This window comes from Dictyostelium purpureum (assembly GCF_000190715.1).
Source record: "Dictyostelium purpureum unplaced genomic scaffold DICPUscaffold_299, whole genome shotgun sequence".
NCBI classification, from domain to species: Eukaryota; Evosea; class Eumycetozoa; order Dictyosteliales; family Dictyosteliaceae; genus Dictyostelium; species Dictyostelium purpureum.
Window position 1 is genome coordinate 28,745 of NW_003519635.1, and position 12,883 is coordinate 41,627.

At 23.8% G+C, this 12,883-nt stretch overlaps 8 protein-coding genes across 8 annotated transcripts in view; 2 read left to right on the plus strand and 6 right to left on the minus strand.

Moving 5' to 3' along the window:
- DICPUDRAFT_82463 (uncharacterized protein) overlaps positions 1-696 on the minus strand; it is a gene marked incomplete at both ends in the record, with an annotated part of 1,010 nt that extends 314 nt beyond the window's left edge. Inside the window, 3 exons of the mRNA XM_003291758.1 lie at positions 32-307; positions 402-478; positions 672-696. Coding sequence (XP_003291806.1) covers positions 32-307; positions 402-478; positions 672-696 — 378 coding nt within the window. The remainder of the gene's footprint in view (positions 1-31; positions 308-401; positions 479-671) is intronic.
- A 561-nt stretch (positions 697-1,257) lies between these two features.
- On the minus strand, positions 1,258-2,130 carry DICPUDRAFT_10325 (uncharacterized protein; the record flags this gene model as incomplete). Its single annotated transcript, XM_003291759.1, has 4 exons — positions 1,258-1,385; positions 1,466-1,675; positions 1,769-1,881; positions 2,084-2,130. Coding segments are annotated over 4 exons (498 nt in total), but the record flags the coding sequence as incomplete, so codon positions are not given.
- A 780-nt stretch (positions 2,131-2,910) lies between these two features.
- Positions 2,911-3,072, plus strand: DICPUDRAFT_156445 (uncharacterized protein; the record flags this gene model as incomplete). The annotated part of the gene is made up of 1 exon (XM_003291752.1): positions 2,911-3,072. One exon carries the CDS (start codon positions 2,911-2,913, stop codon positions 3,070-3,072), a length of 162 nt encoding a protein of 53 aa, XP_003291800.1.
- A 541-nt stretch (positions 3,073-3,613) lies between these two features.
- Positions 3,614-4,735, plus strand: DICPUDRAFT_156446 (uncharacterized protein; the record flags this gene model as incomplete). The annotated part of the gene is made up of 3 exons (XM_003291753.1): positions 3,614-3,778; positions 3,863-4,022; positions 4,143-4,735. 3 exons carry the CDS (start codon positions 3,614-3,616, stop codon positions 4,733-4,735), a joined length of 918 nt encoding a protein of 305 aa, XP_003291801.1.
- A 498-nt stretch (positions 4,736-5,233) lies between these two features.
- DICPUDRAFT_39591 (uncharacterized protein) lies at positions 5,234-5,644 on the minus strand (the record flags this gene model as incomplete). Its single annotated transcript, XM_003291760.1, has 2 exons — positions 5,234-5,485; positions 5,567-5,644. 2 exons carry the CDS (start codon positions 5,642-5,644, stop codon positions 5,234-5,236), a joined length of 330 nt encoding a protein of 109 aa, XP_003291808.1.
- A 337-nt stretch (positions 5,645-5,981) lies between these two features.
- Positions 5,982-6,476, minus strand: DICPUDRAFT_156448 (uncharacterized protein; the record flags this gene model as incomplete). Its single annotated transcript, XM_003291761.1, has 1 exon — positions 5,982-6,476. The coding sequence occupies one exon, from the start codon at positions 6,474-6,476 to the stop codon at positions 5,982-5,984; it is 495 nt and encodes a 164-aa protein (XP_003291809.1).
- Positions 6,477-7,437: 961 nt separating this feature from the next.
- On the minus strand, positions 7,438-8,184 carry DICPUDRAFT_9634 (uncharacterized protein; the record flags this gene model as incomplete). Its single annotated transcript, XM_003291762.1, has 1 exon — positions 7,438-8,184. A coding segment is annotated over one exon (747 nt), but the record flags the coding sequence as incomplete, so codon positions are not given.
- A 3,133-nt stretch (positions 8,185-11,317) lies between these two features.
- DICPUDRAFT_156452 (uncharacterized protein) lies at positions 11,318-12,430 on the minus strand (the record flags this gene model as incomplete). Its single annotated transcript, XM_003291763.1, has 2 exons — positions 11,318-11,512; positions 11,843-12,430. The coding sequence occupies 2 exons, from the start codon at positions 12,428-12,430 to the stop codon at positions 11,318-11,320; spliced, it is 783 nt and encodes a 260-aa protein (XP_003291811.1).
- Between the last annotated feature and the right edge of the window lie 453 nt (positions 12,431-12,883).

The following is a 12,883-nucleotide window of genomic DNA, read 5'->3' on the forward strand; positions in this document are numbered from 1 at the left end:
TTTTTTCTTTAGTTTTTCCAATACGATTAACAATGATAGCTGATTTTCTAACATTTCTAACGTATTTGGCTTCGTTATCATTATGATATAATACTGCACCAGCTTCCATACCAGGTGTTTTTTTTAAATTGGCCCATGGTGTGTAAACGATATCTACAGCTGGTTCTTTACAACCTTGAATTGAGTTATTTTTAACTAATTGACAACATTCTTCTAAAACATTAGCTGGAATATCATTAATAGTTTGTCCTTTCTTTAATCTTAAATAAACATGAGCTGATGATAAATCATGAACATGGAACCAAATCTAAAAAATTTTAAAAAAAAAAAAAAATTAATTTTTTTGTTTTTTTTTAGAATTTTGAATTATAAATAAAACTAAAACTAAAACTAAAACCTACATCCTCTGGCCATCCATATTTAATTAAATCTTCATTTTCATATTTATCAATACCCATATAAACAATATATTCTGGATCTAAAATTTTATAAACATGTTAGTAATTTATAAAAAATTTTTTGAATCGGTTTCTTTTTATCGTTTTTATTTTTATTTATTAATTTATTACATAATATAGTTATTGTAATTATTATAGTACAACTTATTATTGTTGATATTATTTATATTATTGTTTTTATTTAATCTATTATAAGTTTTTTGAATGACATACCAATAATTTTATAAAATAATACCATTTTTTTTTTATTAAATTTATTGAATAATTAAATGTTAAGGTGGTTTTGAATAAAAGTTTACTAATATGTTGAATTTACAAGAGTAAATTTTTGTTGTTATATAAACACTAACTCTTTTTAAAATGAGTTGGTCTGTTTTGATTTAAGTTTGAAAAAAATAGAAAATAGGAAAAAAAAAAAATAAAAAGCATGAAATAAAAAAAATAAAAAAAATAAAAAAAAAATAAAAAAAATAAAAAAAAAAAATATTTTTAAAAAAAAAATTAAGAGTAATTTATAAAAAAAAGATTAACTTTAATTTTAAATTAAAATTAAATTATTATAAAGATTCGATCGGATTTTTTTAGAAATTTTTTATTTTTTTTTACTTAAAAATCTTTTTTCATTGAATAGATATAGTGATAACTTTTTTTGGATGGGATTTTTTTTGCTTTGGTTTCATCATCGTTATCTGATGAAATATTTTCTTCAAATTTTTCTATTTTTTCTGTTGTGATCTAAAAAAAAGATTATTAATATATATGATTATTGATTTATTGATTATTAAATTCAACTTACCTCCCAATCACAAGCTTGTTCAAAATAAAATACTCTATCATTTGGCATGCCATATGTGATGCATATATAAACACCTTTTTTATTTAATACTCTAAAAATTTCCTCGCACATTATAATTGCTTTGCTACAATCTCCACACTAGATATAGATTAAATATGATTGTTAGTATATCCGATAGAGTTTATAAATGGTTTAGATTTGATTGATATACTTGCCATTATCGTGTCAAAAGTGCCTTTGTCAATAACAACATCAAATTCTTCATCGGCTAAGCTTAAATCTAAAACATCATCTACCTGATAAACCATTCCTGGGTATTGTGATTCTTTATATTTTTCTTTACATTGCCCAATTACAACCGATGATATATCAATATTGGTTAAGTTTTTATAGCCATCATTATACATTTCTTCTGATAATGCTGTATTATGTTTTAAAAAATAAAAAACAACATAATGGTTAATAAACTATTTCTCTTTAATAAAATTTAAAAATATTTCTAAATATTACTTACTTGAATTACCACAACCTACCATTAAAATTTTAGCATCTTTGCTTTTAATCTTTTCAATTAAAAATGGTTTTAATGTTGAATATTTTTGATACCAATCAAATGTTTCTGGGTCTCTAAAGTGGTGGAAATTTAAATTAATTGGGGAATTATTTCATTTTTAAAAAAAAAAAAAAAAAAAAAAAATAATAAAAAATTAATAATGTTAATAAAAACTATTTAATACTATACTATGTTTTTTTTTGAATGAATAAATTATTTCTTTATATTTCTTGTTGGTTTTTTCTATTATTTTCTGCTTAAAAAAAAAGATACTACTTTTTATATCTTCTATCCCAATATACAGGTTTACCATATTCAGTAGTCATTTTAGTGTTTGAATTTGTTTTTAGTACAAAAAGTATTATAATAGTTATAGTTTTATTAATTGATGTGTGATGTAAATAAAATAAAAAAAAAAAATTAATAAAAAAATAAATTTTTTTTAAATTTCGGTGGAATAAATTTTTTTTATTTTTTTTATTTTTTTTTTTTTCCTTTCATATAAAAATTTGACATTCTTTTGGATATAACTGATTCTATTTCTTAAATATTTTATAAAATGTTTAAAATAAATAAAAATTTATAATTTTTTCCCCACTTTTTTTTATTTAAATAAATTCAAACTCTAGATCAGTTAAAATTCCTGATCGAATGAAATCAAATAAAAACTTAAAATAGATTGCATTTGCATTCATCAAATTCAATTTCATATAACAAATAAAAACTAACCTTCTTCCAAAAAAGTGGCTATCTTTTATTTATTAACCAAAAGTTAATAAATAAAATATTTTTCAATGCAATATTTTATTGTATTACGCGGTTCAAAACATGCAATTTTAAAAAATATTTTGCCACATAAAATTGATCTCCATAATAGTTTTTATTTTTTTTGTAATTTTAGCAAAAATAAAAATAAAAAAAAAAAAAAAATAAATATTTTGGATACCAAGCAAACCATCTATTTATAGAGCAGATAGCGAATAAATTATAATAATTTATATGTTGATTTTAAAAAGGTTTGTGACCAATATTTAAAATTTTTTTTTTTTTTTGGGTCAGCTGGGAAAAATAAAATTTTTTTTTGTAACCTAAAAATTTAATAAATGAGAAACATGAACATAATAAACTATAAATGGGGCATATATTGGTTGAATAATAATAATAATAATAATAATAATAATAATAATAATAATAATAATAATAATAGCAATAATAATGATTATAATTGGTTTAAATTATTAATAAAAATGAGCATAAATATTTAAATATTTATATATATAAATGTAATGTATATTTAAGGATATATGTTAAAAATAAATAGTAAACAAATAGTTATCAACACAATTTTTTATTTAATATTTATAAAATATATATTTGTTTATATATTTATTATGTTTGTATTGTTTGAGAATTTGAAAAAATAAAAAAAAATTTTCAAATTATAAAAAAACTTAAATATTTAAAAAAAAAACTTGAATTTTTTGGTATAAAATTTTTTTTTTTTTTTATATTATTTTTTTTGATGATCCAGGTTTTTTATTTTTCCGGTTTTATTTTTCATATAAAATTGATTGTTGTTCAAGAAACGATTTGTTTTATATTGCAAATATTGAAAAAATTCAGAAATAAAGTATTTTAAAAAAATTTTCCTGGAGATATGTATTTTTATTTTCAGAACGCTTCGTTTTTGAAAAAAAAAACTTTTTTTTCCTCAAAATAAAAAGAAATTTTTTTTTTAAAATCATTTATAAATTTTTAAATTACACAATACAAGTGAATAAATAAATAAACAAATAAACAAATAAAATGGGTAGAATTGGTAACATTGTAAATAATCTTTTCTGGGCTTATTATGCCCACCAACAAAATAAAAGTAGAATGGAAGCCGAAGGTCCATACAAAGAAGTTAGAGGACAAAAATATGCTGAAGATTGGAACCAATTATTTATTTTTGCAAATGAAAATAAATTAGTAAATATTATTTTTATATCTTTATTTCTTTTATATATTTTTTTTATTTTTAATAAATAGCTAATATTAATTTTAATATTATAGGAAGAACTTAAAAATCTTTTCCCATCAGCTCCATCATTTGTTACTGCTAAAGATTCAAATGGTTTTGATCTTTTACAAGTTGCAATTTCAAACAATTCAATAGATGTTGCTAAATATTTAATCAGTGAAGAATCTTCACACTTTGATTTTAACCATCAAAGTAAGTATAAGTTCTAAATTACATATTGCTATCATGACTATGGGCATTGGTATAAAATATAGAATAAAATTTATAAATAATAACAAAAATTAATATTTTTTAATATATTTTAAAAATTAGATAATAGAGGTGTTAATATTTTACACATTATTTCAATTAATGGAGATTTAGAAATTCTTGATTGTTTAATTAAAAACAATAAAGTTCCAAATTGTGATTTAGTTACTTCAGAAATGGAAAGCGCTATATTTTTAGCTGTTTCAAATAATCATATTGACTTCTTATCAAAATTAATTGCTCACTTAAAAGAATCTGCACCAGAAAAATTAAAAGAAGTTATCAATTATCAAAACTCACACGGTGTTTCTGCTTTATTATTATCTGTTTTAAGAAATGATATCCAAACTGCTAAATTATTAATCGATAGTGGCGCTAGTGTCAATGTTGTAAGAAAAGATGGTTCATCACCATTACATATTGCCTGTACTTTCGAAGATGCCTCAACTGATCTCGTTAAACTTTTATTAGACAATGGTGCTGATGTTACTCTTGAAAACACTTTTGGTTGGTCACCACTTCATCAAGCTCACAATAACAAGGATTTCATTGAAAAATACGAATTCCTTCGTAGTTATTTAACCCAATCTGATAAAAAAGTTTATTTAGATTCATTCGACCCAGAAAAAAAGAAAGTTATTCCAAAACAAGAATAAATCCATAAAATCTAATAATCTTTATATTTATTAAAATTGCTACATAAATAAAATATATTTTTTTGTATACAATATTTAATCAAACACATACTCTCTTCTAATTTAAAATTTTTTACAAATTTTAAATTAAAAAATAGTTTATTATAAACTTATTAATAAATATTTAAGAAAATAAAAAAATGTAATTTTTTTTTTTTTTACTTTTTTTTTAGTTTTTTAGTTTATAGTTTTGACATAAGGAATAGTATGTGCAGGTTATTATGGGATGTACTTTAGTATTGCTTTTAAATTCTTTATTGCATAGGGTTTTTGCCAACTTCTTTTCTCACAAAACACATACATTATGTATATCAAAAAACGCAAACCAAATTTATTATTATACATAAAGTATTAAAAATATATAAGGTTATTTTTATTGAAAAAACTTTATAAAAAGAATTTATCTTTATCTTTATTGATTAAAATTTTTTTTTTTTATTATTTTTTTTTTAAATTAATTTATAATCTGTTTCCATTAATGTCATAACTTGCATAGCAGTCTTGGGCCCAATGTGATGTTCTTCCACAATTGAAACAGGTATTTTTTTCATTGTAATCGCTTCTATGTACTTCTCTATGGATATTATCTTTAATAACTACTAAATTACTTGGTCTATTATCAACTTTGTTTTTATTAATATGGTGAACATGTTCGTTTGGTTCAATGGGTCTTCCAATTTTTTTTTCGGCTACAGTACGGTGGGTGTATTCCTATTATTATTTTTATCATATGAAGAAGAAATAAAATTAAAATTGAATAATGAAATATTAATTAATGAATAACTATATTACCCATCCTCCATCATTTGCTTGGTATTGACGATATCCACTTTTATTATATCTAATAATAAGATTATTATTATTTGACATTTTATGTTTAAAATGATTTATTTAATATTAAATAAAATTTTTTTTAAAAAAATATGAAATTAAAAATTAAAAATTAAAAATTAAAAATTAATTAATTAAAAAAAAAAAAAATAAAATGGGTTAAATTGAAATTAAATAACCTATTAAATCCAAATTAAAAATTTTTAATAAGAAAAAAAATAGAAATTTAAAGTAAAAGAAAATGGTTTTTATCAAAAAAATAAATAAATAAAAAAAGAACTTTCCATAATTAAGAAAATAAAAAAAATAAAAAAATAAATTAAAAAAATTCTTATTTTGTACAGTTTTATTATAAAATCTCTATTTTTATACAATATTATATTTTTAGAATTTGTAATAATATAATTGATAAAAATATTAAAAATGATGGTGATGTTGAACTAACATTATTGATCACTTCACTACTACTATTTTCATCAATTTCTTTACCATCTTTGAAATGAACAGTGGTTTTTGTTGTTGGTACATCGTTTACCTCCATTTTTCCTTTTGAATCGATACTGCATTTAACATTTGAGGAAGTACATTCTATGGATGTACCATAACAAGAAATTGAGCTATTGGATTTGGGTGTTACACAAGTTACAATTCCATTGGTATTACGAGTACACTCTATATGGTTGTTATTATCAACACACTTGCTAGCACTATAGACTGTACAATTAACCGATGTAAAGCTTCCAACTGTTAATCCATTTCCTTCATTTCTGCAAAATATATCACCAGACTCTTGGTTAGAGGAGCTACTATTACTGCTACCGGCACTACTATCATAACTACTACTTTGAACTATTACGCATCTACTATCCATTTAAGCATTTTTCATTGCATATACTTGAGTTATAATAAAGCATATTGGTTCCTGTAAAAACTAAAGCTTTATCCGTAGTATTATAAATCCTTATATCTCGTGGCCCTCTTTCACTGTACCTTGGAAATTTGTCGAATTTATAGAACTAATACTAATATCGAATTATTAAAATCTGTTCCAATAACAAAAGTTAAATCCAAGTAACTTGGTTCATCACTACACCCAAAAATTAAAAATTTTATTTTTATTTTTATTATTTTTCATTTTTTATTTTTTTTCTTTTTTTTTTTTTTATTTTTTATTTTTTTTTTTTACAAAAAAGATATTTAGGTTTAAAGATAAAAAGATTCTTATTCACTATTTTTTATTCAAAAATAAGAAAAGAATAAAATTTTTTTTTTTATTTAAATTTTTTAAATTTATGTTTGGTGGGTGTTATAATCGAAATTGAATTAAACTATAAATTAATTAATGATAGAGTAATAAGTGATGATAATAATAAACCAATTATATTAAAAGCAAGGGTAGAGGCTGATGATGATGGTTTCTCTTGCTCGAAATTCTGTTGTTGACCATTTTTATCAAATACTGCAATGTTTGAAGATGAAATTTTATTGTTAACATGGAAACTACCTTCTAAATCAATTTTACATTGGACATTGGATGTTTTGCATTCTATATGGGAACCTCTACAAGTAATTGATTTTGATAAATACCAATTTGATCCGACAGTGCACCTGATTATACCATCCTCTTGATCTGTTGAACATGTGGAGCCGCTAATATTATCAACACATTCAGTTGGGCCATAGCCAGTGCAATTAATACCTGAATAACTATCAATTGATAAACTACTTCCAATGTTTGTGCAAGTAATAGTTTCAGGGAATGATGCTGATGATGATGGTGATATTGATGAATCTGATGTTGATCCTGATTCTGATGTAGAATTTTTATTGATTGAACAATCTTCACCAGTCCAATTATAATCGCATTGGCAGTTTGGGGAAAAATTAAAATTACATACACCATTATATGAGCAATTGTTCATACACAAGAATGGATCGAAATAAACCATACCAATCCCTTCGAAAACTACTGAACCAGAGGTTTGATTAAAAATTCTTAAATCTTGATAGCCATTTCCTGGTGGAGCTTTACCAATTACATATGAGCTTGAAACATAGTTGAAGTTTATTATTGTGTTGTTGATGAAAAAGTATAGATTGGTAATGTCTCCAAAGAAGCCATGGATATAAATATCACCACCTCTGGTTGAAACTGGTGTTACAGAATATACTTTGACAGTTGACATTTCACAGTTTTCGCCATACCAACCATTGTCACAAACACATTCATTTCCTATTAAAACTCCATAAAAGCATGGTTTCATTAAATTTGGTTTATAAATATTATGACCAGTATATTCCATGTAGTTTTGTGAAATTGAAATATCATAGAAATTCGAGTAGGAAAGGAAACCTTCGATATTACATTTTATACTATAAGGTGTAATTTCAATGACATAGCACATATAACTACCAATGCTTACAGAGAGATTTTTATGGACATGAGAAAAGGAACCAGCGAGTTCTACTAAACCACCACTTTCATATGCAGGATAAACACTTGAAACATATAAATATGGACTAAATTCACAAAATTGGCCACTGTTTCCATTTAGACAATTGCAACTTGTTGAATTAGTATCTGTACAATTGCTATAAAAACAATTTGAGCAAATATCTATTGGGGCACTAATGGAGCAATTTTCTCCGGTGTATCCTGGAGAGCATATGCAGGTAGGGATATTTGTGGTTTGGTTTTGTAAACAATAACCATTTTCACATGTAACATAACATGATGTATCGCTTTTAACTAAAGAACTTGAAAAACCTAAAAGAACAAAACAAATAAATAAAATAATGTTAAATTTCATTTTTTTATTTATATATATTATAATAAACTATTTTATGATGAATGAATGAATTTTTAAAATAAAAAAAACAATATTTATACAAATTTTAAAAAAAAAAAAATATAAAACTAAAGTAACATGATTTCATTTTTTTTATTTGGAAATTATATACTTATAAGAAAAACTAAATAAATTGATTTACACAAAAATTAAAATTCGAATATTTAATATGAATTTTAATAAATCACAAAAAAAATGATTTATTAAAAAAAAAATGTTTTTATAAAATTCGTTTTTTTTTGATTTTTTTTTATAAAATTAGGATTTACTTAGAAATCTTTTTTTTAAAATTAATATGATTAAATAATATTTAAACAAGAACCTTAAAATAAATCATATTATTATTATGATTTATTTTTTGTTAATAAAATAAAAATATTGGTTTATTTTTTAAAATATTATTTTTTTTCTTCACCCAAATAATAAAATAATTTTTTTTTTAATTTTTTTTAAAATTTTTAGATTATCTGTTTTTTATAAAATTTATTTTCTTTATTTAGATATTTCCAAATATTAATTTAAATTAAAAAAAATCATCATGTTTAACTATTAAATTTTAACTATATTCATTTATCTTGCTCTTAATTACTTTAGTATAAATAACACAATCATTTATTTGATAATTAATGGATTATATCTTTTTCAAATAAAAATGTATTTTTACGATTCATTCTTTAATCAAGATTTCTTTAATTTTTATTCAGATATATAATGGAGTGGTGTGGGTGTGGGAAGATTTAAAAAAAAAAAAAAAAAAATAATGGGTTACTATGGAAATATCCAATTTATTTTAATTTTTTCAATTCACCCCACTTCCCACTTGCATAGTATAAACACACTTTCCTTCTTTATTTTTTATAATAAAATAAAATAGTTTTTAAAATAATTTTATTTCTTATAATTCTAAATTGAGATAAAAAAAAAAAAAAATAATAAATTTATTTCAAAAAAAAATTTGAAATTAAAAATAATTATTTCAAAAAAAAATTTATAAAAAGAATTTATCTTTATCTTTATTTTAAAGCAGCAGTTATTAAATTAATGAAACCTGGGTGGTTAAAGAGAAAACTATCAATTGAATGCACAACTCTATAATTGGACATAACAGATTAACTAAGATTAGAACTTGTGTTAATTGATATAGTTTTTTGAAAGCTGCCGGATAAGAACCATTAAATCATTTCTTCTAGTGAACCATTAAATCTTTTCTTTATCTAAAACCATTCGATGATACCATAGTTGCTTGGCCAGAACAATGTCTGATATACATCAAATAGTTGTTAGAATGAAAAGATTCTTTGGTGTTGATTTAATTGAAGGCATTTTACTTTGATTGGATCTTCACCTTCATGGATTTTGAACATTTGCGATAAACTCTTCTTTTTTTTTTGATTCTAAATATTTATTTTTTTAATTTTATTTTTTTATCTAATTTATCTATAATATATCTACTAAGATATATTGAAGTTGAGACTGTGGTGGCTGTTATGGAGGTTGATGTTGATACTCTGGTTGAAACTTCCTTATAAATTATTCCCAAGTTCTTTTTGATGAAAAATGTTATGCATTACCACTACATAATGAAATAACCAACACAAAATTTGAAGAACAGCTACAACCTGGTGCAACAGATTCTACTCTAATATTTGATGACAGTCTTTGCATTACGACCACAGATACTAAAAATACAACAGATATTGCACAACTTGACGGAAAAGGTTACAAATTATTTGATGAGTTGGGAATATATACCACTTGATACAACTTTATCAAAAACGAAACAAAATTCTACACTATCCGATATAATAGACTCTACTTCTTTGTCCAGAGTATATAAACAGCTTGATGAAACATATTCGGTACTTCTACCTTTGATAAATTAATAATTCACTTCCCGGTGTAAAAGATTCTTAAGCACTACTTGAAAAATTGGGTTCTACACTTGATGCAACTGATTCTAAGCTTCCAATATATTATACACTTCTCGAATCAGGCTCTGCAATTACCACTAAATGAAATAGGTTACCATACTCGATATTACTTGATCTTCACTAAATATAAAATTAATTTGTGTTAGTATTGTGTTCATATATTCCTTATTTCTTCAACGAATCCCATTTTTATATAGATTAGTTATTTAAAATAATGTGCTTATTTACTTACTTGAAGGATTTTTAAAGCTATTATTGACCTTTCATTTTTTTGAAATATTTATGTGTATTTTTTGAGAAGTGCAAAAAATAAAATGAAAAAATTTAAATTTTTTTTTAAAAAAAAAAATTTTAATAAAAAAATTTTTTAAAAAAATCTAAAAAAGCTAATGCTGGGATTATTGGCAAAATAAAACGACTGCGCTGCATTGTTATTATATTGAGTGTGATTATATATAACAGCCTTTCTAAAAAATAATTTATTTAAACAAAAAATAAAATATAAAGATTATTAATATTTGGTTTAATATTAAATAAAAATATAAATAAAGATAACTTACCTAAGTTATGATATTTACTATAAAGGAAAATACTACAGGGCAACAGCTATCAATAAATATAAATCTATTTATATTTAATTCACTATAAAACTGTTGAGGTACTGCATTTAAAATATTGCCTGGACCACCATTTGACCGATTACTTTAACTACCATTTGAACCACTTATTGACCCACCATTTGACTTATTATTTAAACCAACATTTAAAATACCATTTGAACCATTACTTGACCGATTACTTGTTCCATTTGAATTACCATGTTTACTACCATTTGAACCACATTTGAACAACCATTTGTCTTATTGCTTGAACCACTACATGAAACATTGCTTGTACCAACATTTGAATTACGCGATCTACCACCTGAACACTTATTGACCCATCATTTGACCGATTAATTTAATCAACATTTGAATTACGATATGATCTACAACTTGAACCACAAATTGACTGATTACTTGTTCCATTTGAATTACGATGTGAACTACCATTTGAACCACACTCGAACCACCATTAGACCCATTACTTGAACCACCATTTAGACCTTTTCTTGAATTTGCAATAGGCTTTTAAATACGTTTGGGCAATTGTTTTTTAGATGCTTCTTATATTTCTAATAAATGACTAATGATGATTATTATTAATATATGTTTAAAATTAATTTTTAAAAATAATATAATTTTACATACCATTTTCTGTCTATAAATTATTGATTAGTTCTACAAATACCGAAATTAAATAGATCAATGCCATAGCAACAGCGAATCTATTGTATTAAATAAATGAATTAATAAATTATTAAAAAATAATAAAAAAAATCGAAATTATAATTATTTACCTTTAAATTAAATACGTCGAATTATTTTTTATCTTGAACCATACATTATTATCTATACTCTTTGACGTAATGAACCATAGTGATTTTCTGCAAGGTGAGATAAAACAATTGCTCTATTATTTTCAATTGAACTTGGAATAATTTCAATGTAAGCGCTGCTATCAGATTCGACTGATGAAATTACGGTTATTTGTGATTTTAAAATTTCAGCAGCTGCGAGTAATGTTAAATGATCACCCCAAGTACCCCTTCTTGCCATTCGGTTGCAATATCTGTTCCAATTTGTGGTATTGGCAAATTGGGATAATTTGGCACCATTTGGAAGGGTGAAATTTTTATTTCTAATAAGCCATGTGGCAATGACTCTTCTAATTTCTGAACTATGGTTCAAGTTGCCATATAGTTGGTCAGATAATGCATGCATCTGACAATTTCCATCTTCTGGGATGTCCCTACTATGTTCTAATTCGTAGAGATCCAAACGTTCATTTAAACGTCTTTTAGCTTCATCCTCTGGTGATGGTTGTGGAATAATAACTGCCCCTGAGTTAATTTCCGTTGGGATTGGGTTTGGGATTGGGACTGGATTTGGTTGTGGTGGTTGTGGTTGCTCAAGTTGTTGTTGTTCTTTTTCATATTCATCCATCGCTCGAAATAGTTTTTTATAATCTGGGATTGATGGAGAGCGTTTTGGTTGTGGAGTATTGTGTGGTGTTTGGTTGTTGATTATGTTGTTGTTGTTGTTGTGGGTTATTGGTTGTGGAGGTGGGTATGGTTGGGGTTGTTGGTTGTTGATTGTTGGTTGTTGATTTGGTTGTGATTGTTGGTCTTGGTTGTTGATTTGGTTGTGATTGTTGGTTTTTTTGTGGTTGAGATTGTGTATTTTGTGGTGGGTTGTTTATTTTATGGAACTTTTCATAAAATTCGTCGTCATAGAAAAAGTCTTGGTCGTATTGGGTTGTTCCATCTGGGTAGTATTTTTTGGTGGTGTTGTTTATATAGTTTTTGGCAATGTTATTAATGATTTTTCTAAAAAACCAATAAAAAATGAACAAAACAAAAAAACTAATTACAATATTATACTTTTTTTTATATTTAC